The 23,434-nt window shown below is 39.1% G+C and overlaps 1 protein-coding gene and 1 non-coding gene across 11 annotated transcripts in view; both read right to left on the reverse strand.

Annotated features, from left to right (window-relative positions):
- The window catches only part of SCAPER (S-phase cyclin A associated protein in the ER), a 498,644-nt gene that overhangs the window by 445,866 nt on the left and 29,344 nt on the right, over positions 1 to 23,434 (reverse strand). For all 10 annotated transcript variants that reach the window (XM_060096948.1, XM_060096953.1, XM_060096954.1 and 7 more), the window contains exon 2: positions 9,719 to 9,785. In XM_060096948.1, the coding sequence (XP_059952931.1) occupies positions 9,719 to 9,724 (6 nt within the window). In that variant the 5' untranslated portion in view covers positions 9,725 to 9,785. The remainder of the gene's footprint in view (positions 1 to 9,718; positions 9,786 to 23,434) is intronic.
- TRNAG-UCC (transfer RNA glycine (anticodon UCC)) lies at positions 4,083 to 4,155 on the reverse strand. The gene has a single exon. It is a non-coding gene; the product is annotated as a tRNA-Gly (tRNA).

Here is a 23,434-nt window from a genome sequence, read left to right on the forward strand (position 1 = left end):
ACAGAGGCTTGTTCTAAAACTAAATGTTTCACCCAATCCAAAAATGGGCAGAGGACCTAAACAGACATTTCTCCAAAGAAGATATACAGATTGCCAACAAACACATGAAAGAATGCTCAACATCATTAATCATTAGAGAAAGGCAAATCAAAACTACAATGAGATATCTCACACGGGTCAGAATGGCCATCATCAAAAAATCTACAAACAATAAATGCTGGAGAGGGTGTGGAGAAAAGGGAACACTCTTGCACTGTTGGTGGGAATGTAAACTGATACAGCCACTATGGAGAACAGTATGGAGGTTCCTTAAAAAACTAAAAATAGAACTACCATATGACCCAACAATCCCACTACTGGGCATATACCCTGAGAAAACCATAATTCAAAAAGAGTCATGTACCAAAAGGTTCATTGCAGCTCTATTTACAATAGCCAGGACATGGAAGCAACCTAAGTGTCCATCATCTGATTAATGGATAAAGAAGACGTGGCACATATATAAAATGGAATATTACTCAGCTATAAAAAGGAACGAAACTGAGTTATTTGTAGTGAGGTGGATGGACCTAGAGTCTGTCATACAGAGTGAAGTAAGTCAGAAAGAGAAAAACAAATACCATATACTAACACATATATATGGAATCTAAAAAAAAAATGAAACTGGTCAGAAGAACCTAGGGGCAAGATGGGAAAAAAGATGCAGACCTACTAGGGAATGGACTTGAGGATATGGGGAGGGGGAAGGGTAAGCTGGGACAAAGTGAGAGAGTGGCATAATCTGGGACAAAGTGACAGAGTGTCATGGACATATATACACTGCCAAACGTAAAACAGATAGCTAGTGGGAAGCAGCCGCATAGCACAGAGAGATCAGCTCAGTGCTTTGTGACCACCTAGAGGGGTGGGATAGGGAGGGTGGGAGGGAGCAAGATGCAAGAGGAAAGAGATATGGTGACATATGTATATGTATAACTGATTCACTTTGTTATAAAACAGAAACTGATACACCATTGTAAAGCAATTATACTCTAATAAAGATGTTTTTTTTAAAAAAACTAAATGTTTCAATAAAAAGCATACACATCAGCCTTAAAGTTTTTATGTTTGACTCTTCAGTATATAATCTAAGAAAGCAAGTGTTCAGAATGTTTACCAAGAAACGTACATACCTCTTAGCAAGGCTCATCAAGCAAAAGAAAAAAGAAGGCAAAAATAACCAATATCAAGAATAAAAAAGGAACATCACTACAGATTCTAGAATCTCCAGAAGTCAAAAACATAAAAGGATGTTATAAATAGTATCAATAACTTGAAAATTTTGATGAAATGCACAAAAATCCTTGAAAAACACAACCAAACTTGGCATAAAAGGAAACGGGAAGACCTGAGTATTTATTAAAGAAATTTTTTAATTTTAAATATTAAAGAAATATTTACTGAAGAAATTCCACAAAAGACAATCCAGGCTCAGATAGGTTTCACTGATGAATTCTCTTAATCACTGAAGGAAAAATTGCACTAAATTCTTCCAGAGAATAAAAAAGAAGGACCAAATCTCAACTCATAGAGTCCCACATGACCCATTTAGGATATCAGAACCTAAGAGGACAAGAGAAGTAAATTGCCAGTTCAAATTCTTTCAAAACTAACAATGTGAAAATTACATATACATCCATACACACACACACACTTGCAAACTGAATCCAGGTAAAACATCACAATGAAGTTGATTTTATTTCAGGAAGCAAGGCTGATTTAACATTTTAAAATCAATGAATGTAATTCGCCATATTAACAAAATAAAGGAGAAAAGTTTGATGCTCACTTCAACAGATGAAAAAAGCATGCGATAAAACTGGACAACCATCCATGATAAAAATTCTTCACAAACTATAGCAAACAGCGTATTTAATGATAAAATCTTGAAAGAGACAAGGATGCCTACCATCACCACTTCCATTAATCATTGTACTGAAGTTCCTAGCCCATGTAATAAGGTGAGAAAAAGAATGAGAGGGAAAATATAAGGTGAACCTGGAACAGCTTGTTACACTAGAAAGTATAGAAGGACTCAAAGAATAATAGGAGCATATGAAAAGACACAAGAGGGCCTCCCTGGTGGCGCAAGTGGTTGAGAGTCCGCCTGCCGATGCAGGGGATACGGGTTCGTGCCCTGGTCTGGGAGGATCCCATATGCCGCGGAGCGGCTGGGCCTGTGAGCCATGGCCGCTGAGCCTGCGCGTCCGGAGCCTGCGCGTCCGGAGCCTGTGCTCCGCAACGGGGGAGGCCACAACAGTGAGAGGCCCGCATACCGCAAAAAAAAAAAAAAAAAAAAAGAAAAGACACAAGAGCCAGTTTGAAGGAGCTTCCACCAGCTAAATCAGGGACAATCTGACCATCAAAATAAATGGTAGTAATAGATTATAACAGTAAAAAAATCCAGGAAGCCTGAAAGACAGACAGGCACACAGATAATTGGGAAGAAAGCAAATATTTATTATCTACTTTAATATTTATTATCATCAGTGGATGCTAAAACTAATGGGTGACAGTTTGATGAGTTGCAGGGTATTTACATAGCATCAAAGTATCTCTTGACAAATTAATTTCAAAAGAGAAAGCAAACTTTAAATAGCAGAACCTGACAATACCCTATATTAACCAAGTGATCAGAGTCAACATGACCAATAGCAGGACGAACTGACATCATATGCTTCATGATGTGATATACTGACAAGGATATATCATCATTCATGTGATATTCTGCCAAAAATACAAAATCTGACTCTAATAATAAGGAAACATGACCCGAATCGAGTGACATTCTTCAAAATAACTGTCCTGTACTCTTCGAAAATGGCAAAGTCAAAAGAGGCAAAGAAAGTCTGAGGAATTATTCCAGGTTAAAGGAGACCAAAGAGACATGATAAGTAAATGGATCAAGAAAAAAAATAGCTATAAGAGATATTATTGAGATAATGACAAACTTTGACTACATTGTGGCTTATATAATAGTATTATATGAATGTTAAATTTCTAGATTTTGATAATTGAATTGTGGTCATGTAAGAGAATGTCCTTGTTCTTAGGAAACATACACTGAATATTTAAGGATAAAGGAGTATGCTAGCTTCAAATTGAGGCAGGAGATACATGGGCCCCAGGCTGAGCAGCTGGAATCTGTCCCCTGTGGACAGATACTCCAAGAGAAAGATAATGGCAGGAGCAAGGAGGAGCTGAGTCTTGCTTGGATAAAAGATAAAGAGACCACATATTTCTCATTTTTGAGGACTAGGAGACCTCTCCAACTACACGTATGCAGAAAGGCTCCTCTGGGGTCAAAAGGGGAGGGGGCGCCACCCCATAACAGGTGGTGTCAACCTCCCCAGAGGCCTCTACACTGGAATCCATCTTGGCAAAAAGATGCACACACATTTCAGGGTGGGCCCTAGGACAGGTCCCCTGTGGGAAAGAAATGAGATAATTGGCCAAAGGTAAACAAAGACCCAGAAGAAGTGCCCTATGTAAGTGATTTGAATCACCTCTCTGGTGCACTCCTCCTCATTAGGGAGGACACCCACACCCTTTCTCTTCAGGTGTGCATCTCTGCTTTGCTTCTGTCTTAAATAAATAAACTGTTTCTCTGTGTGCTCTCCCACTTGTGCTGTGTCTCTAATAATAAACTTTGTACCAGTTTTTACAGTTTTTGCCTCCTTGAGAAATTTATTTTTCAGTGAGGGGCAAGAGCCAGGGCAACTTTGCTTCTTGCCTCTAGCCCCTGGTGGTCAAGTGACTAGGATTCCTGGTTTTCACCCAGGCTACCCAGGTTCACTTTCTGAGCAGGGAACTAGGATCTCTCTTCAGGACCACTCACTGCTGTCTCCTCGAGATCCAAATATTTTCAAATGGTTCATGGAAGAGTAATATATTTATGTACATAACATGCATACACTATATGTTTGTGCAAATATATGTGTGTGCAAATACATGTACATGTCTATAGGTATATATGTATATGTGTTTGTATGTTTACGTGATCTTTTTTTTCTGGCCATGCCGCATAGCATGTGGGATCCTACTTCCCCAACCAGGGATCGATCCTAGGGCCCCTGCAGTGGAAGTGCAGAGTCCTAACCACTGGACCACCAGGGAACTCCTTATGTGTAATTTTAGATACACATATTGTGTATATATACATTTATACACATCTGTATGTTTTATATACACACACATACATATAGAAAAAGAGAAAGAGAGAATATGAGAAAAGAAACAAAATTAGCAATTGGTAAAGTTAGTGAAAGAATATATGAGAATTCCTTGTACTCTTCTTGCAACCTTTCTTAAATTTGAAATTATAGCAAAATAAAAGGTGCTAAAAATAATGATAATAAAGGATGATATTTTCATGAACTTCAGGTAAAGAAAAAAGTCTTAATCGGGACACAAAAAAGCACTAATCTAATCATAAAGGAAAAAACTAATAACCTGAACTTCACTGAAATTAAGAACAGCTTCTACTAAAAAGACAACATTAAAAGAATGAAAAAGCAAGCCACAAAGAAGATATATGCATAAAAGAAACAAAGGTCTTGTACCCAGGATAGAGAACTCCTTAAATCAATTAGAAAAAGAAAGACAACCCAACAGGAAAATGAAACTTGAGTAGGCACTTCACAAAAGATACATAAATAACCAATTACCATACAAAAAGGTACTCAAAAGCAGGCACTGGAAATAATAAATTTTTTTTTAAATAAATGACTATACTGTATGGTGGTGAGGAGTTGGGGCAACTGCTTACAGTGCTGACAGGAAGCTAAACTGGTACAACCACTTTGGAAATCTGGCATTTCCAGCCTCTATTTATCTCTCTAGCCTCATCTTCCATTACTCTTTTCTCTTCTATTTTTTTTTTTTGCTAAATTGAGTCTCAGAAATTTTATTTCATTTATTTATTTTTTTAATTTTATTTTTGGCTGCATCGGGTCTTTGTTGCTGCGCATGGGCTTTCTCTACTTGTGGCAAGCGGGGGTTGCTCTTTGTTGAGATGCACAGGCTTCTCATTGACTTGTTGCACAGCATGGACTCTAGGTGCGTGGGCTTCAGTAGTTGCAGCACACGGTGCTCAGTAGTTGTGGAACATGGGCCCTATGGCACGCGGACTTCAGTAGTTGTGGAGCACGGGCTCAGCAGCTGTGGCTCACAGGCTCTCCAGTGCAGGCTCAGTAGTTGTGGTGGATTCTTAACCACTGTGCCACCAGGGAAGTCCCTCCATTACTCTTCTTGTCTGTCATGCTCCAACCCTACTGACTTCTATTCAGTTCCCTATAGCTACCGAGCTCCCTCCTAATTCAAGGCATTTATATAGAATTCTCTCTGCTATTTAGAATGTTCTGCCACTCTACAATGTACATTTATTGGCTTCCTCCCCAGTATTCACTCCCTACATCTTTCCTAATAGTTCAATTTTGTTGGGGTCTCATGTGGTTCTAGAGAAGTAGACTTCATCCCTAAGTCCAAGCAACCCATGACCTTGCCTAAGCCAATCAGCATATTCCACTCCTCCAGGCATAACAAGTGATTCTGGTGTAAGCATGTAACGTAAGGTAATCAATACACAGTGGACTTCAGATCTTCTCCTGAAATATTGGAGAAAAGATTCATTTTCCTACTGGCCATACATGAGGAAATACAAAGTTCTGAAAACTATCGCTAACCAACTGGGGGCCTTAAAGGGAGAAAACCTTAAGATTATGGCAACAAAACAGAAGGCAGAACCAAGGGAAGAAAAGCAATCAAATCCTTGGTGAAACTGTTGAGCCAATAGATCAAGTCTTATCTCTACTTGCTACTGAAAGCATCCTAACTAAGACAGTGTTCCTCTTAGCCCAGCCAAGGCCTAATGATCTTTCAAGTCCCAACTTAATGGTACTTTCTCAGAATGAGGTATCTTCAACTCCCAGACTTGGCCAGGACCCCTTTTATATACTCGAATCAACTTGTACACCTTTGTAGCACATCTCACAATTAAATTTTAAATTATATAATTATGTGTTTACCATCTATGCTCCCCATTAGACTGTAAGTTCTGGAGGATGGGATTTTGTTCATCACTCTAGCTAGTGTGTGCTAGCACAGTGCCCAGCACATAAATACATCATGAATGATGAATAATTGGAATGATAAAGAAATCATCATAGACAGCTAGTGGGAAGCAGCCACATAGCACAGGGAGATCAGCTTGGTGCTTTGTGACCACCTAGAGGAGTGGGATAGGGAGGGTGGGAGGGAAGGAGACACAAGAGAGAAGAAATATGGGGACATATGCGTATGTATAACTGATTCACTTTGTTATAAAGCAGAAACTAACACACCCCTGTAAAGCAATTATACTCCAATAAAGATGTTAAAAAAAAAGAAATCATCAATAAATAATTGACAAAATAAATATATCATGAATAAATGAACAACATCATTGGGAAATAAGGTGTTCAACATAAATCCACAACTAAAGTTCTGCCCTGCTAAGCACAAATTCTTTTTGATTTTACCATTTTGGATGAAAATCTCTGAATCACAGTTCCCTGACTTCTGAAACAGAGGCTACTGAAGCAACTTCCTCTTTTCTTGAAAGTTTCAGGTTATCACTACAAACACCAACTTTTGTATGATATTGTAATATATAGCCTTCAGGTGCTATAGAAGGGCAGCGGATGACTGTCTTAAAATAAATGGACCCAGGTCAAAGTGTTTTTAGACTTTTTGGGCTCTTCACTTACTAATGATTTTGCAGAAAACAAAAACTTAATTCTTAATTATTTTGTCTTCTCTATCAAGCTATCAGCTGTCAATTCTTATTTGTGAGAATTCTGGGAAATGTACTATTATGTTTCTGAATAAGAAACTCAAGAATTCTACAAGTACAGTGAATATGTTTTCAGTGTGTGAATTATCTGTTATGGATGATCATAGGCATATTTCATTTACGTTCAGGGTTTTGGCCACATTCTTCAAAGTCACAATAAGCAGTACTTTACTATATCTTTCCCATTAAGCAGTTTAAAAACAACACAGATCAAAAGGAAATACTATGCAGCTGTAATAAGGAATGAAGATCTCTAATGATCTAGGATATATTGCTAAGTGGGGGAAAAAAGTATTAGAATATGAAATCTTTGGATTTGAGGAAGAGAATGATAAATATATATACATTATAAACATACTTATTTATATATTTTTTCTTCTTTTTGAAAATATAAGCAATAAAGGATAAACCAAAAACTAGTCAAAATGATTACCCATGAGACCCATTAGGATAGCTACTACCAAAAAAACAAAAAATAACAAGGATGTGAACAAACTGGAACCCTTGCTCACTACTGGTTGGAATGTAAAATGGTATAGCTGCTGTGGAAAACAGTATGGAGGTTCCTCAAAAAATCTGATATGATCCAGGAATTCTACTCTCGGTATATAGCAAAAAGAATTAAAACTAGGGTCTCAAAGAAATATTTATACATCCATGTTCACAGCAGCATTTTCACAATAGTTAAAATGTGGGAGCAACGCTGTCCGTAGACAAATGAATGGATAAGCAGAATGTAGTATATACATAAAATGGAATATTATTCAGTCTTAAAAAGTAAATTCTGACATATGCTACTACCTTAGGATAGTATGCTAAGTGAAATAAACTAGTCACAAAAAGACAAATACTGTATGATTCCACTTATATGAGGTACCTAGAGTAGTCATAATCATAGAGAGAGAAAGTAAAATGGTGGCTGCCAGGGGCTGGGGGAGGAAAGAAATAGGGAGTTATTGTTTAATAGGTATAGAGTTTCAGTTTTGCAAGATGAAAAGAGTTCTGAAGATGGACAGTGGTGATGGTTGCACAACTATATGAATGTACTTAATACCACTGAACTGAACACTTAAAAATGGTCGAGGGGCTTCCCTGGTGGCACAGTGGTTAAGAATCGCCTGCCAATGCAGGGGACACGGGTGCGAGCTCTGGGCCAGGAAGATCCTACATGCCGCAGAGCAACTAAGCCCATGCACCACAACTACTGAGCCTGTGCTCTAGAGCCTGCAAGCCACAACTACTGAAGCCCACATGCCACAACTACTGAAGCCCATGTGCCTAGAGACTGTGCTCTGCAACAAGAGAAGCCACCACAATGAGAAGCCTGCGCACCACAACGCAGAGTAGCCCCTGCTCGCCGCAACTAGAGAAAGCCCACGAGCAGCAACGAAGACCCAACGCAGCCAAAATAAATAAATAAATTTTAAAAAATGAGTGAGATGGCAAATTTTGTGTATTTTACCACAATTTAAAACATGGAAAAGATTGCCCACAAAGGGAAGAAGAGGAAGAAGAAAAGTCATACTTCTCTAAATGAATACTGTTTAACAGGAATTTTGAACCATGTAAACATTGCATATAATATTAAAACAAAGTAAAATCAAAAAGAAAAAGAAATATCAAAAATCAAAAAGAGGTTGAAAACAGTGGAATAAGTTTTTCAGCATACTGAGAGAAAAATTAGTCAATCTAGACTTCTATACTCAGCAGACCATCTTTCAAAATTAGGTTAGGAAAAAAAAGATACCTTAGACAAACAAAAACAGAGCTTATTAGGATTTAAAAGGCCCTCACTATAAGAATTTCTCAGAATGTTAAAGGCAGAAAGAAAACAATCCCAAATGACAGATTTAAAAAATTTAAAACTCAGAGCTTTTTTTATGTCTTTAAGATATAAAAGAAACTGGAGTGTGGAATGGGGCAGGATGAGATAGGAAAGGAGAATATAGGTAGAAACAGTCCTGCCTCTACACCCAAAAGAGGAGGCTCCTGCCCTGAGCCCTACACTTTAGGAGATTACACCTATCAAACACCAAAACATAAAAATATCAAAACCCAAAGATAGTAAGTAACTAATTGAGGGTACAGGAATCAAGAGAGAGAGATTCACAAACTGAACTGAGACCTCCCCATCCTAAGAGAAGACAATGAAGAGAAGGAAGGAGGCAACGCACAGCCTCTGTGCTGAGAAACCAAGGTAAAAACATCTAATTTTACTTAACAATGGCCACCCCCAATCTCCCAAGGAGGTGTCTAGGCAGCCTGGATTCCCCCAGAATCTGCTTTCCCTCCTCCTCCTGGGTTTGAGTGGGATAGTTTAAGATACTTAGAACTGCCTTAAATCTTGAGTTAGAAAAGTAGAATATGGGGAAGGAGAACCCATATGCCCAGACTCTCTGGGGACTTTCACCACATCAGTCCCCATCTAAGATTCGGAGACCACCCTGGCCCAACTTCCACCCTGTCAACCCCAGGGAGTATACTGCTCCTTTAAGAGCTGGCTGGGCCCTGGGTAGGAAAGTAAGTCAGGCTGCTGACATAAACTGATTTATAACTTTTTAAGATTAAGACATATTGTTAAAAAAAAAAAAGTTGACTTCCATTTCTATTCTTGCCCTAGGTCATACAAATGTTAGGAGTGAGAGTCTATGGCTCTCAAGTTGAACAGTACATTCACAGTCAGTTACTTTATTGCTGTGCTTTATAACAAATGTGTTCCATAGAGTGTCTTGAAGGTAACAAATATTACATCAAAAAAGAGAATGAATTAAAAACAGAAGGAAGGAAGGGAGGTAGAAGGAGGTTTAAAAAACTAAGGTTAATGCTTAAGGTAGCTTGATCACTTACCATCATTTTTTAATTCCCTTCTATGTCAAGAAGTTCATTTACCACACAAACCCATGGGGTGTGACTCCTATAATAAAAAATATATAGTACATACTCTTAGTCATAACATTGTCATAAAATCATATTTATTCATAAAAGATAAAAATCTCATCCCCGCAAGTTTCTCATTACATTAAACAACAAAAACATCACCCCTTTATATTCCGTTTAGATATACTATAGCATGTTTTAAACACTCTATGCTGAACAATATCTCAATGCTCTCCAAAAAAAATTAAATGGAAGAGAAAGAGTATTAATTACATAAACAGCCTATGATATTCCAATCCAGAGGCTTCAAGCTTTTTTTTTTACTAAACACACACACACTTTATATCATGACTCAGTTCATACACACATGATTAACTGAAACAAAGTTTCATGAAGTAATGTTTATCCTTATTGTGAGAGATGCACTCTGATTATTTCCTATTCTATTCTATTTCATTTTTTATTTATTTATTATTTATTTATTTATTTATTTATTTTGCGGTAGGGGGGCCTCTCACTACTGTGGCCTCTCCCGTTGTGGAGCACAGGCTCCGGACGCACAGGCCCAGCCGCTCCGCGGCATGTGGGATCCTCCCGGACCAGGGCACGAACCCGTGTCCCCTGCATCGGCAGACGGACTCTCAACCCCTGCGCCACCAGGGAAGGCCCCTCTATTTCATTTTTTAAATACTGCTTTCACTGAATTGATTTATGACCCACTAATGAATCCCAACTCAGTATACAAAACACTATGTAACCTCTCCTTATGAACTTCCAAAAACTGAGATTTTATCATAATATCTCAATCACAGAACATCTAATTCTCTACATACAACAGATCCTACTTTTCAGGGAACCTAGTTAATGTTGGTCAACCCTTTATTCAAAGAAATCCAAAGCTAGGAAACTAGATAAAAAACAAGAGGACAGAGAAATTGTGAGAAAAAATAGCTTAACCCCGTAACAAAAGCTACTGAACAAAGAAAAGCAAGCAACAGTTGGAACCCAATCTTCTGGAATGACAGCCTAGGTCATTTATCTTCATCAAGTGAATCTGCTCCTTTTAAAATGCAGCACTTCAAATGAAAACATATGTTCACACAATAACTTACAGACAAGTATTCACAGCAACATTATTCCTAATAGCCAAAAAGTAGAAACAACCCAAATGTCCAAAAACTGTTGGATAAATAAAAGGTACTATATCCATACAATGAAATCTTAGTCGGCCATAAAATAGAATAAAGTACTTGTACATGCTACAACATAAAGGAATCTTGAAAACAAGATGCTAAGTGAAAGAAGCCAGTCATAAAAGACCACATATTACATAATTCCACTTATATGTAATGTCCAAAATGGGCAAATCAAGAGAGTCAGAAAAACAGATTACTGCTTGCCTAGGGCTAGAGAGTTGGAGAATGATGAGTTACTGCTAATGAGTACAGGGTTTCTTTTTGGGATGATGAAAATGTTCTAAAATTCAATATGGTGACAGTTGTACAACTCTGTGAATATACTAAGAACCACTTTTTAAATGGGTGAGTTATAGTGTACATGGATTATATCCCAGTAAAAATGTTATATTTTTTAAAATATACTACCTCTGTTCACAACTTCTCCAATGCCTCTACATCTCACTCAGAGTAAAAATCAAAGTCCTCACAGTGGCCTACCACACCCTAAACCTTCTAACTCCCCATAAGTCTCTGACCATACCTCCTACTCCTCTCTTCTCTGGTGTTCATTCCACTTCAACCACACCGGCCTCCTTAAGTTCCCCAACATGCCAGACACACTACTGCCTCAGGGCTTTACACTTTAAAGTCCCCATCTGGAACACTCAAGATTAACTCCATCTTTGCCCACATGTCACTTTCTCAGTGAGGCCCTCTAACACTCTTTTAGAAAGTGCAACCTGTTTATCCTGACTCTCGCCACTGGCACTCCCTATCCCACTTCTTCTCTAGCACTCATTACTTTATATTATTTACTTACTTGGTGGACTGTCTCCCTTTCCCCACAAGAATGTAAACTCCATTATGTTCTTTTTTTAAAATTTTTTCTATTAGAACTCCCTCCCGCCCCACCCCCCATCCCACGCATCTAGGTCATCATAGAGCACCAAGCTGAGCTCCCTGTGTTATACAGCAGGTTCGCACTAGATCTATTTTATGTATGGTAGTGTACTTATGTCAAACCTAATCTCCCAATTTGTCCTACCCTCCCCTTCCCCTCCCTGTGTCCACATGTCCGTTATCTACGTCTACATCTCTATTCCTGTGCTGCAAATAGGTTCATCTGTACCATTTTTCTAGATTCCACAAATATGCGTTAACATATAGTATTTGTTTTTCTCTTTCTGGCTTATTTCACTCTATATGACAGACTCAAGGTCCATCCACAGCTCCAAAAATGACCCAATTTCGTTCCTTTTTATGGCTGGCTGAGTAACATTCCACTGTATATATGTACCACATCTTTATCCATTCATCTGTTGACGGACATTTAGGTTGTTTCCATGTCCTGGCTAATGTAAATAGTGCTGCAATGAATATTGGGGTACATGTGTCCGACTGAATTATGGTTTTCTCAGGGTATATGTCCCACAGTGGGATTGCTGGGTCGTATGGTAGCTCTATTTTTAGTTTTTTAAGGAACCTCCATACTGTTCTCCATCATGCCTGTATCAATTTACATTCCTACCAACAGTGCAAGAGGGTTCCCTTTCCTCCACACCCTCTCCAGCATTTACTGTTTGCAGATTTTTTGATAATGGCCATTCTGAACAGTGTGATGTGATACCTCACTGTAGTTTTGATTTGCATTTCTCTAATAATTAGTGATGTTGATCATCTTTTCATGTGCCTCTTGGCCATCTGTATGTCTTCTTTGGAGAAATGTCTGTTTAGGTCTTCTGCCCATTTTTGGATTGGGTTGTTTGTTTCTTTAATATTGAGCTGCATGAGCTGTCTATATATTTTGGAGATTAATCCTTTGTCCATTGATTCATTTGCAAATATTTTCTCCCATTCTGAGGGCTGTCTTTTCGTCTTGTTTATGGTTTCCTTTGCTGTGCAAAAGCTTTGAAGTTTCATTAGGTCCCATTTGTTTATTTCTGTTTTTATTTCCATTACTCTAGGCGGTGGTTCAGAAAAGGTCTTGCTGTGATTTATGTCAAAGAGTGTTCTTCCAATGTTTTCCTCTAAGAGTTTTACAGTGTCCGGTCTTACATTTAGGTCTTTAATCCATTTTGAGCTTATTTTTGTGTATGGTGTTAGGTAGTGTTCTAATTTCATTCTTTTTTTTTTTTTTTTTTTTTTTGCGGTATGTGGGCCTCTCACTGTTGTGGCCTCTCCCGTTGCGGAGCACAGGCTCCAGATGCGCAGGCCCAGCGGCCATGGCTCACGGGCCCAGCCGCTCCGCTGCATATGGGATCCTCCCAGACCGGGGCACGAACCCGTATCCCCTGCATCAGCAGGCGGACTCTTAACCACTGCGCCACCAGGGAGGCCCCTAATTTCATTCTTTTACATATAGCTGTCCAGTTATCCCAGCACCAGTTATGGAAGAGGCTGTCTTTTCTCCATTGTATGTTCTTGCCTCCTTTGTCATAAATTAGGTGACCATATGTGCGGGAGTTTATCTCTGGGCTTTCTTGTACCATTGATCTATATTTCTGGGTTTGTTTTTTTTTTTTTTTTTACAGTATGCGGGCCTCTCACTGTTGTGACCTCTCCCGTTGCGGAGCACAGGCTTTGGACTTGCAGGCTCAACGGCCATGGCTCACGGGCCCAGCCGCTCCGTGGCATATGGGATCTTCCCGGACCGGGGCATGAACCTGTGACCCCTGCATTGGCAGGCAGACTCTCAACCGCTGCGCCACCAGGGAAGCCCTATATTTCTGTTTTTGAGCCAGTACCATACTGTCTTGATTACTGTAGGTCCATAGTATAATTTGAAGTTAGGGAGCCTGATTCCACCAGCTCTATTTTTCTTTCTCAAGATTGCTTTGGCTATTCGGGGTCTTCTGTGCTTCCATACAAATTGTAAAAATTTTTGTTCTAATTCTGTGAAGAATGCCATTGGTAGTTTGATAGGGATTGCACTGAACATGCAGATTGCTTTGGGTAGTATAGTCATTTTCACAATATTGATTCTTCCAATCTAAGAAATTGGTATATTTCTCCCCCTTTTTATGTCAATTTTGATTTCTTTCATCAGTGTTTTAAAGTTTTTTGAGTACAAGTCTTTTGCCTCCTTAGGTAGATTTATTCCTAGGTATTTTACTCTTTTTGTTGCGATGGTAAATGGAATTGTTTCCTTAATTTATCTTTCTGATTTTTTGTTATTAGTGTATAGGAATGCAAGAGATTTCTGTGCATTAATTTTGTATCCTGCAACCTTACCAAATTCATTAATCAACTCTAGCAGTTTTCTGGTGGCAACTTTAGAATTTTCTATGTATAGTATCATGTCATCTGCAAACAGTGACAGCTTTACTTCTTCTTTTCCAATTTGTATTCCTTTTATTTTTCTTCTCTGATTGCTGTGGCTAGGACTTCCAAACTATGTTGAATAAGAGGGGCGAGTGGACATCCATGTCTTGTTCCTGATCTCAGTGGAAACGCTTTCAGCTTTTCACCATTGAGAATGATGTTTGCTGTGGTTTTGTCATGGCCTTTATTATGTTGAGGTAGGTTCTATGTCCATTTTCTGGAGTGTTTTTATGATAAATGGGTGTTGAATTTTGTCAGCTTTTTCTGCATCTATTGAGATGATCATGTGGTTTTTATTCCTTAATTTGTTAATATGGTGTATCACACTGATTGATTTGCATATACTGAAGAATCCTTGCATCCCTGGGATAAATCCCACTTGATCATGGTGTATGATCCTTTTGACATGCTATTGGATTCTGTTTGCTAGTATTTTGTTGAGGATTTCTGCATCTATGTTCATCAGTGATATTGGTCTGTAATTTTATTTTTTTGTGACATCTTCGCCTGGTGTTGGTATCAGGGTGATGGTGGCCTCATAAAATGAATTTTGGGAGTGTTGCTCCCTCTGCTGTTTTTTGGAAAAGTTTGAGGCTTGGTGTTAGCTATTCTCTAAATGTTTAATAGAATTTGCCTGTGAAGCCATCTGGACCTGGGCTTTTGTTTATTGGAAGACTTTCAATTACAATTTCTATTTCATAACTTGTGATAGGTCTGTCTATATTTTCTAATTCTTCCCGGTTCAGTCTTGGAAAATTGTACCTTTCCAAGAATTTGTCCATTTCTTTGTGCTTGTCCATTTTATTGGCATATAGTTGTTTGTAGTAGTCTCTTCTAATCCTTTATATTTCTGCAGTGTCAGTTGTGATTTCTCCTTTTTCATTTCTAATTTTATTGATTTGAGTCCTTTCCCTTTTTTTCTTGATGAGTCTTGCTAAAGTTTTATCAATTTTGTTTATCTTCTCAAAGAACCAACTTTTAGTTATACTGATCTTTGCTACTGTTTTCTTTGTTTCTACTTCATTTATTTCTGTTCTGATCTTTATGATTTCTTTCCTCCTACTGACTTTACGTTTTCTTTGTTCTTCTTTCTCTAATTGCTTAAGATGTAATATTAGGTTGTTTATTTGAGATTTTTCTTGTTTCTTGAGGTAGGACTGTATTGCTATATACTTCCCTCTTAGAACTGCTTTTGCTGCATCCCATAGGTTTTGGGTCATCGTGTTCTCATTGTCATTTGTTTCTAGGTATTTTTTGAATTCCTCTTTGATTTCTTCAATGATCTCTTGGTTATTTAGTAGTGCACTGTTTAGCCTCCATGTATTTGTGTATTTTACACTTCTTTTTCCTGTAATTGATTCCTAATCTCATATTGTAGTCAGAAGAGATGCTTGATACAATTTCAATTTTCTCAAATTTTCTGAGGCTTGATTTGTGACCCAAAATGTGATCTATCCTGTAGAATGTTCTGTATGCACTTGAGAAGCACGTGTATTCTGCCACTTTCAGGTAGAATGTCCTATAAATATCAATTAAATCTATGCGGTCTACTGTGTCATTTAAAATTTGTGTTTCCTTATTTATTTTCTGTTTGGATGATATGTCCATTGGTGTAAGTGAGGTGTTAAAGTACCCTACCATTATTGTTACTGTCTAATTCCCCTTCTATGGCTATTAGCATTTCTTATGTATTGAGATGCTCCTATGTTGGGTGCATATTTATAATTGTTATATCTTTTTCTTGGATTGATCCCTTGATTATTATGTAGTGTCCTTCCTTATCTCTTGTAACAGCCTTTATTTTAAGGTCTATTTTATCTGATACGAGTATTGCTACTCCAGCTTTCTTTTGATTTCCATTTGAATGGAATATCTTTTTCCATCCCTTCACCTCAGTCTGTATGTGTCCCTAGGTCTGAAGTGGGTCTCCTGTACACAGCATATATATGGGCCTTGTTTTTGTATCCACTCAGCCAGTCTGTGTCTTTTGTTTGGAGCATTTAATCCATTTACATTCAAGGTTATTATCGATACATATGTTCCTATTACCATTTTCTTAATTGTTTTAGGTTTGTCTTTGTGGGTCTTTTTTCTTCTCTTGTGTTTCCCGCCTAGAGAAGTTCTTTTAGCATGTGTTGTAAAGCTGGTTTGGTGGTGCTGAATTCTCTTAGCTTTTGCTTGTCTATAAGGTTTTAGATTTCTCCATCAAAGCTGAATGAGATCCTTGCTATGTAATCTTGGTTGTAGGCTTTTCTCTTTCATCACTTTAAGTAGATCTGCCACTCCCTTCTGGCCTGCAGAGTTTCTCCTGAAAAATCAGCTGTTAACCTTATGGGGATTCCTTTGTATGTTATATTTTGTTTTTCCCTTGCTGCTTTTAATATTTTTCCTTTGAACTTAATTTTTGTTAGTTTAATTAATATGCATCTCGGTGGGTTTCTACTAGGGTTTATCATGTATGGGACTCTCTGTGCTTTCTGGACTTAGGTGATTATTTCCTTTCCCATTTTAGGTAACTTTTCCACAATAATCTCTTCAAATATTTTCTCAGAGCATTTCTTTTTCTTTTTTTATTCTGGGACCCCTATAACTTGAATGTTGGTGCATTTAGTGTTGTCCCAGAGGTCTCTGAGATTTTCTTCAATTCTCTTCATTCTTTTTTCTTTATTCTGCTCCTCGGCAATTATTTGCACCATTCTGTCTTCCAGCTCACTTATTCATTCTTCTGCCCCAGTTATTCTATTATTGATTGCTTCTAGTGTATTTTTCATTTTAGCTATAGTGTTGTCCATCACTGTTTCTTCTTTATTTTTTCTACATCTTTGTTAAACATTTCTTGTATTTTCTCAATCCGTGCCTCCATTCTATTTCCGAGATTCTGGATTATCTTTACTATCATTACTCTGAATTCTTTTTCAGTAGGTTGCCAATTTCCTCTTCATTTATTTGGTCTTGTAGGTTTTTACCTTGCTCCTTCATCTGTAACATATTTTTTTGCCGTCTCTTTTTTTTTTTTTTCACTGCGTGGAACTGTCTTCCTGTCTTACTGATTGTTTGGCCTGAGGCTTCCAGCACTGGAGTCTGTAGGCTGTTGTGTAGATCTGAGTCTTGGTGCCAAGATGAGGACCTCCGAAGACCTCACTCCAATGAATATTCCTTGGGGTCTGAGGTTCTCTGGTTCTCTGTTACTCCAGTGGTTTGGACTCAGGGCTCCCACTGCAGGAGCTCAGGCTCAACCCCCAGTTCATGAACCAAGATCCCGCAAGCTGCGTGGGGCAGCAAAAAAGAAAAAGAAAAAAAAGAGAACAATAACAAAGAGTAAAAAATATAATAAGATTAGAAAACTAACAGATATGCTAGAAAAATTTAAAAATAAAAATATAGATGAAACAACAACCAGAAGGTACACCGGAAAAGCAGCAAAAAAGAGGAGGGAAAAAAAAAGCCAGAAAAGGCCTTAGCTGTTGGGGGCGGGGCTTAGGCAGGGGCAGGGTTTAGGCAGTGGGCAGGGCCTATGCTTCAGACTCACAGGGCTGGAAAAGGCACCGGGGGCAGGGGGGCTTAGGCTCAACGCAGCAGGAGGGGCTCAGGAGTGTTTCTGGCCTTGGAGGACAGAGGACCACTTCCAGGACCCCAGCTGGCTCCCTGGGCATGAGTGGGCAGGGGAAATTCTAGACGTGTTCTACTCCGATCCTCCAATCCTGGAGGGTCCCTCCCCACTGGCCTCTCTTCTTCTCCCCACACCCCATCTTATGCCGCTAGGACCCACATAGCCAGAGGGGGCCCCAGAAGGCAGGGGACCAGACCCAGAAGCCCAACAGGCTTCCCAAGCTGAGTGGGCAGGGAATATGCCCGCGGCACTTACCCTGACACCCCAGTCCCGTGGGTCCCCTCCCAGTCTGCCTCTCCTCCCCTTCCTCCCTCCTCCCTCCCTCCTATGCCCCTAGAACCCCCACAGCCGGAGGGGGCCTCGGAGGGCAGAGCACCAGGCCCAGATCCCAGCAGGCTTCCCAGGGCCCAAGTGAGTGGGGGAAACACCCACCACACCTCCCCTGAACCTGTGATCCTGGAGGGATCCTCCCCAACCGCCTCTCTCTTCTCCCCTCACCTCCCTCCTACGCCCCTAGGGTCCACGCAGCCTGGATGGCGCCTTAGAGACCAGAAGACCTGGTCTGGGAGCCCAGCAGGCTTCCTGGGACCTGACCGGGCAGGGCAAATGCTAGGCGCGCTACCCACTGATCTTCGAGCCCCTGAGGGTCCATGCAGGCGAGGGAACCCCTCTCCTCTCCCAGCCACCCCTCAGGGGCCCTGGTACTGTCAAGCCTCAACTTCTCCTCCCCCCCCTCATTCCCCCCCACATCCTAGCCAGTTTCTTGGGGGTTCCTCCCGTTTCCTTGGGCATCGAGGTCCCCCACCAACGTCCAACAGGTGCCCTAGTTGTGGGGAGACGTGAACTCTGCGTCCTCCCATGCTTCCATCTTGACTCCACCCCATTTCTCACCTGGTTTTGTTATTGCTATAGCCTCAGAATACAGAACAGCGCCTAGCATTGAATAGGCATTAATTAAACACTTATTTACTAATGAATGAAGCCTATACTAAAGAATCTTTGTGAAGAGAGGGCAGACAGCAGAAGCAAGAAGAACAACAATCCTACAGCCTGTGGAACAAAAACCACACACACAGAAAGACAAACAAGATGAAAAGGCAGAGGGTTATATACCAGATGAAGGAACAAGATAAAACCCCAGAAAAACAACTAAATGAAATGGAGATAGGCAACCTTCCAGAAAAGAATTCAGAATAACAATAGTGAAAATGATCCAGGACCTCGGAAAAACAATGGAGGCAAAGATCAAGAAGATGCAAGAAATGTTTAACAAAGACCTAGAAGAATTAAAGAAGTAACAGAGATGAACAATACAATAACGGAAATGAAAAATACAGTGGAAGGAATCAATAGCAGAATATCTGAGGCAGAAGAACAGATAAGTGGCCTGGAAGACAGAATGGTGGAATTCACTTCTGCGGAACAGAATAAAGAAAAAAGAATGAAAAGAAATAAAGACACCCTAAGACACCTCCGGGACAACATTAAACACAACAACATTCACATTATATGGATTCCAGAAGGAGAAGAGAGAGCGAAAGGACCAGAGAAAATATTTGAAAAGATTATAGTCGAAAACTTCCCTAACATGGGAAAGAAAATAGCCACCCAAGTCCAGGAAGCACAGAGTCCCATACAGGATAAACCCAAGGAGAAACACAGTGAGACACATAGTAATCATATTGGCAAAAATTAAAGACAAAGGGCTTCCCTGGTGGCACAGGGGTTGAGAGCCCACCTACCAATGCAGGGGACGTGGGTTCGAGCCGTGGTCCGGGAAGATCCCACATGCCACGGAGCAACTAAGCCCGTGCACCACAACTACTGAGCCTGCGCTCTAGAGCCCAAGAGCCGCAACTACTGAGCCCGAGTGCCACAGCTACTGAAGCCCACATGCCTAGAGCCTGTGCTCCGCAACAAGAGAAGCCACCGCAGTGAGAGGCCCACACAACGCAAAGAAGAGTAGCCCCCCCTCGCCATAACTAGAGAAAGCCCACGAGCAGCAACGAAGACACAACTCAGCCAAAAATAAATAAATAAAATAAATAAATTTATTTAAAAAAATTAAAGACAAACAAAAATTATTGAAAGCAGCAAGGGAAAAATGACAAATAACATACAAGGGAACTCCCATAAGGTTAACAGCTGATTTCTCAGCAGAAATTCTACAAGCCAGAAGAGAGTGGCATGATGTACTTAATGTGATGAAAGGGAAGAACCTACAACCAAGATTACTCTACCCGGCAAGGATCTCATTCAGATTCGATGGAGAAATCAACAGCTTTACAGACAAGCAAAAGCTAAGAGAATTCAGCACCACCAAACCAGCTCTACAACAAATGCTAAAGGAACTTCTCTAAGTGGGAAGCACAAGAGAAGAAAAGGACCTACTAAAATAAACTCAAAACAATTAAGAATAGGGTCATGGGAACATACATATTGATAATTACCTTAAACGTGAATGGATTAGATGCTCCAACCAAAAGACACAGGCTTGCTGAATGGATACAAAAACAAGACCCATATATATGCTGTCTACAAGAGACCCATTTGAGAACTAGGGACACATACAGACTGAAAGTAAGGGGATGGAAGAAGATATTCATTGAAATGGAAATCAAAAGAAAGCTGGAGTAGTAATACTCATATCAGATAAAATAGACTTTAAAATAAAGAATGTTACAAGAGACAAGGAAGGACACTACATAATGATCAAGGGATCAATCCCAGAAGAAGGTATAACAATTATAAATATATATGCACCCAACATAGGTGCACCTCAATACATAAGGCAACTGCTAACAGCTCTAAAAGAGGAAATCGACAGTAACATAATAATAGTGAGGGACTTTAACACCTCACTTACACCAATGGATATATCATCCAAAATGAAAATAAATAAGGAAACAGAAGCTTTAAATGACACAACAGACGAGGTAGATTTAATTGATATTTATAGCACATTCCATCCAAAAACAACAGATTACACTTTCTTCTCATGTGCGCAGGGAACAGTCTCCAGGAGACATAACATCTTGGGTCACAAATCAAGCCTCAGTAAATTTAAGAAAATTGAAATCATATCAAGCATGTTTTCTGACCACAACGCTATGAGATTAGAAATGAATTACAGGGGGAAAAACATAAAAAACACAACCACATGGAGGCTAAACAATACATTACTAAATAACCAAGAGATCACTGAAGGAATCAAAGAGAAAATCAAAAAATACCTAGAGACAAATGACAATGAAAACATGACGATCCAAAACCTATGGGATGCAGCAAAAGCAGTTCTAAGAGGGAAGTTTATAGCTATACAAGCCTACCTCAAGAAACAGGAAAAATCTCAAGTAAACAATCTAACCTTACACCTAAAGGAACTAGAGAAAGAAGACTGAACAAAACCCAGAGTTAACAGAAAGAAAGAAATCATAAAGATCAGAGCAGAAATAAATGAAACAGAAACAAAGAAAACAAGAGCAAAGATCAATAAAACTAAAAGCTGGTGCTTTGAGAAGATAAACAAAATTGATAAACCATTAGCCAGACTCATCAAGAAAAAAACGAAGACTCAAACCAATAAAATTAGAAATGAAAACAGAGAAGTTACAACAGACACTGCAGAAATACAAAGCATCCTAAGAGACTACTACAGGCCACTCTATACCAATAAAATGGGCAACCTGGAAGAAATGGACAAATTCTTAGAAATGTATAAACTTCCAAACTAAACCAGGAAGAAACAGAAAATATGAACAGACCAATCACAAGTAATGAAATTGAATCTGTGATTTAAAATCTTCCAACAAACAAAAGTCCAGGACCTGATGGCTTCACAGGTGAATTCTATCAAACATTTAGAGAAGAGCTAACACTGATTCTTCTCAAACTCTTCCAAAAAATTGCAGAGGAAGGAACACTCCCAAACTCATTCTATGAGGCCACCATCACCCTGATACCAAAACCAGACAAAGATACTACAAATAAAGAAAATTACAGGCCAATATCACTGATGAAAATAGATGCAAAAATCCTCAACAAAATACTAGCAAACAGAATCCAACAGCACATTAAAAGGATCGTACACCATGACCAAGTGGGATTTATCCGAGGGATTCAAGGATTCTTCAATATACACAAATCAATCAATGATACACCGCATTAACAAATTGAAGAATAAAAACCATATGACCATCTCAATAGATACAGAAAAAGCTTTTGACAAAATTCAACACCCATTTATGATAAAATCTCTCCAGAAAGTGGGCACAGAGGGAACCTACATCAACATAATAAAGGCCATATATGAAAAACCCACAGCAAACATCATCCTCAATGGTGAAAAACTCAAAGCGTTTCCTCTAAGATCAGGAACGAGACAAGGATGTCCACTCTCACCACTATTATTCAACATACTTTTGGAAGTCCTAGCCACGGCAATCAGAGAAGAAAAAGAAATAAAAGGAATACAAATTGGGAAAGAAGAAGTAAAACTGTCACTGTTTGTAGATGACATGATACTATACATAGAAAATCCTAAAAATGCCACCAGAAAACTACGAGAGCTAATCAATGAATTTGGTAAATTTGCAGGATACAAAATTAATGCACAGAAATCTCTTGCATTTCCTATACACTAATGATAAAAAATCTGAAAGAGAAATTATGGAAACACTCCCACTTACCATTGCAACAAAAAGAATACAATACCTAGGAATAAACCTACCTAGGGAGACAAAAGACCTGTATGCAGAAAACTATAAGACACTGATGAAAAAACTTAAAGATGATACCAATAGATGGAGAGATATACCATGTTCTTGGATTGGAAGAATCAATATTGTGAAAATGACTATACTACCCAAAGCAATCTACAGATTCAATGCAATCCCTATCAAATTACCAATGGCACTTTTTATGGAACTAGAACAAATCATCTTAAAATTTGTATGGAGACACAAAAGACCCCGAACAGCCAAAGCAGTCTTGAGGGAAAAAATGGAGCTGGAGGAATCAGACTCCCTGACTTCAGACTATACTACAAAGCTACAGTAATCAAGACAATATGGTACTGGCACAAAAACAGAAGCATAGATCAATGGAACAAGATAGAAAACCCAGAGATAAACCCACACACCTATGGCCAACTAATCTATGACAAAGAAGGCAAAGATATACAATGGAGAAAAGACAGTCTCTTCAATAAGTAGTTCTTGGAAAACTGGACAGCTACATGTAAAAGAATGAAATTAGAACACTGCCTAACACCATACACGAAAATAAACTCAATTTGGATTCGAGACCTAAATGTAAGACCGGACAGTATAAAACTCTTAGAGGAAACATAGGAAGAACACTCTTTTACATATATCACAGCAAGATCTTTTTTGATCCACCTCCTAGAGTAATGGAAATAAAAACAAAAATAAACAAATGGGACCTAATGAAACTTCAAAGCTTTTGCACAGCAAAGGAAACCATATACAAGATGAAAAGACAACCCTCAGAATGGGAGAAAATATTTGCAAACGAATCAATGGACAAAGGATTACTCTCCAAAATATATAGACAGCT

This window comes from Mesoplodon densirostris, chromosome 4, assembly GCF_025265405.1.
Source record: "Mesoplodon densirostris isolate mMesDen1 chromosome 4, mMesDen1 primary haplotype, whole genome shotgun sequence".
In the NCBI taxonomy this organism is placed as follows: domain Eukaryota; kingdom Metazoa; phylum Chordata; class Mammalia; order Artiodactyla; family Ziphiidae; genus Mesoplodon; species Mesoplodon densirostris.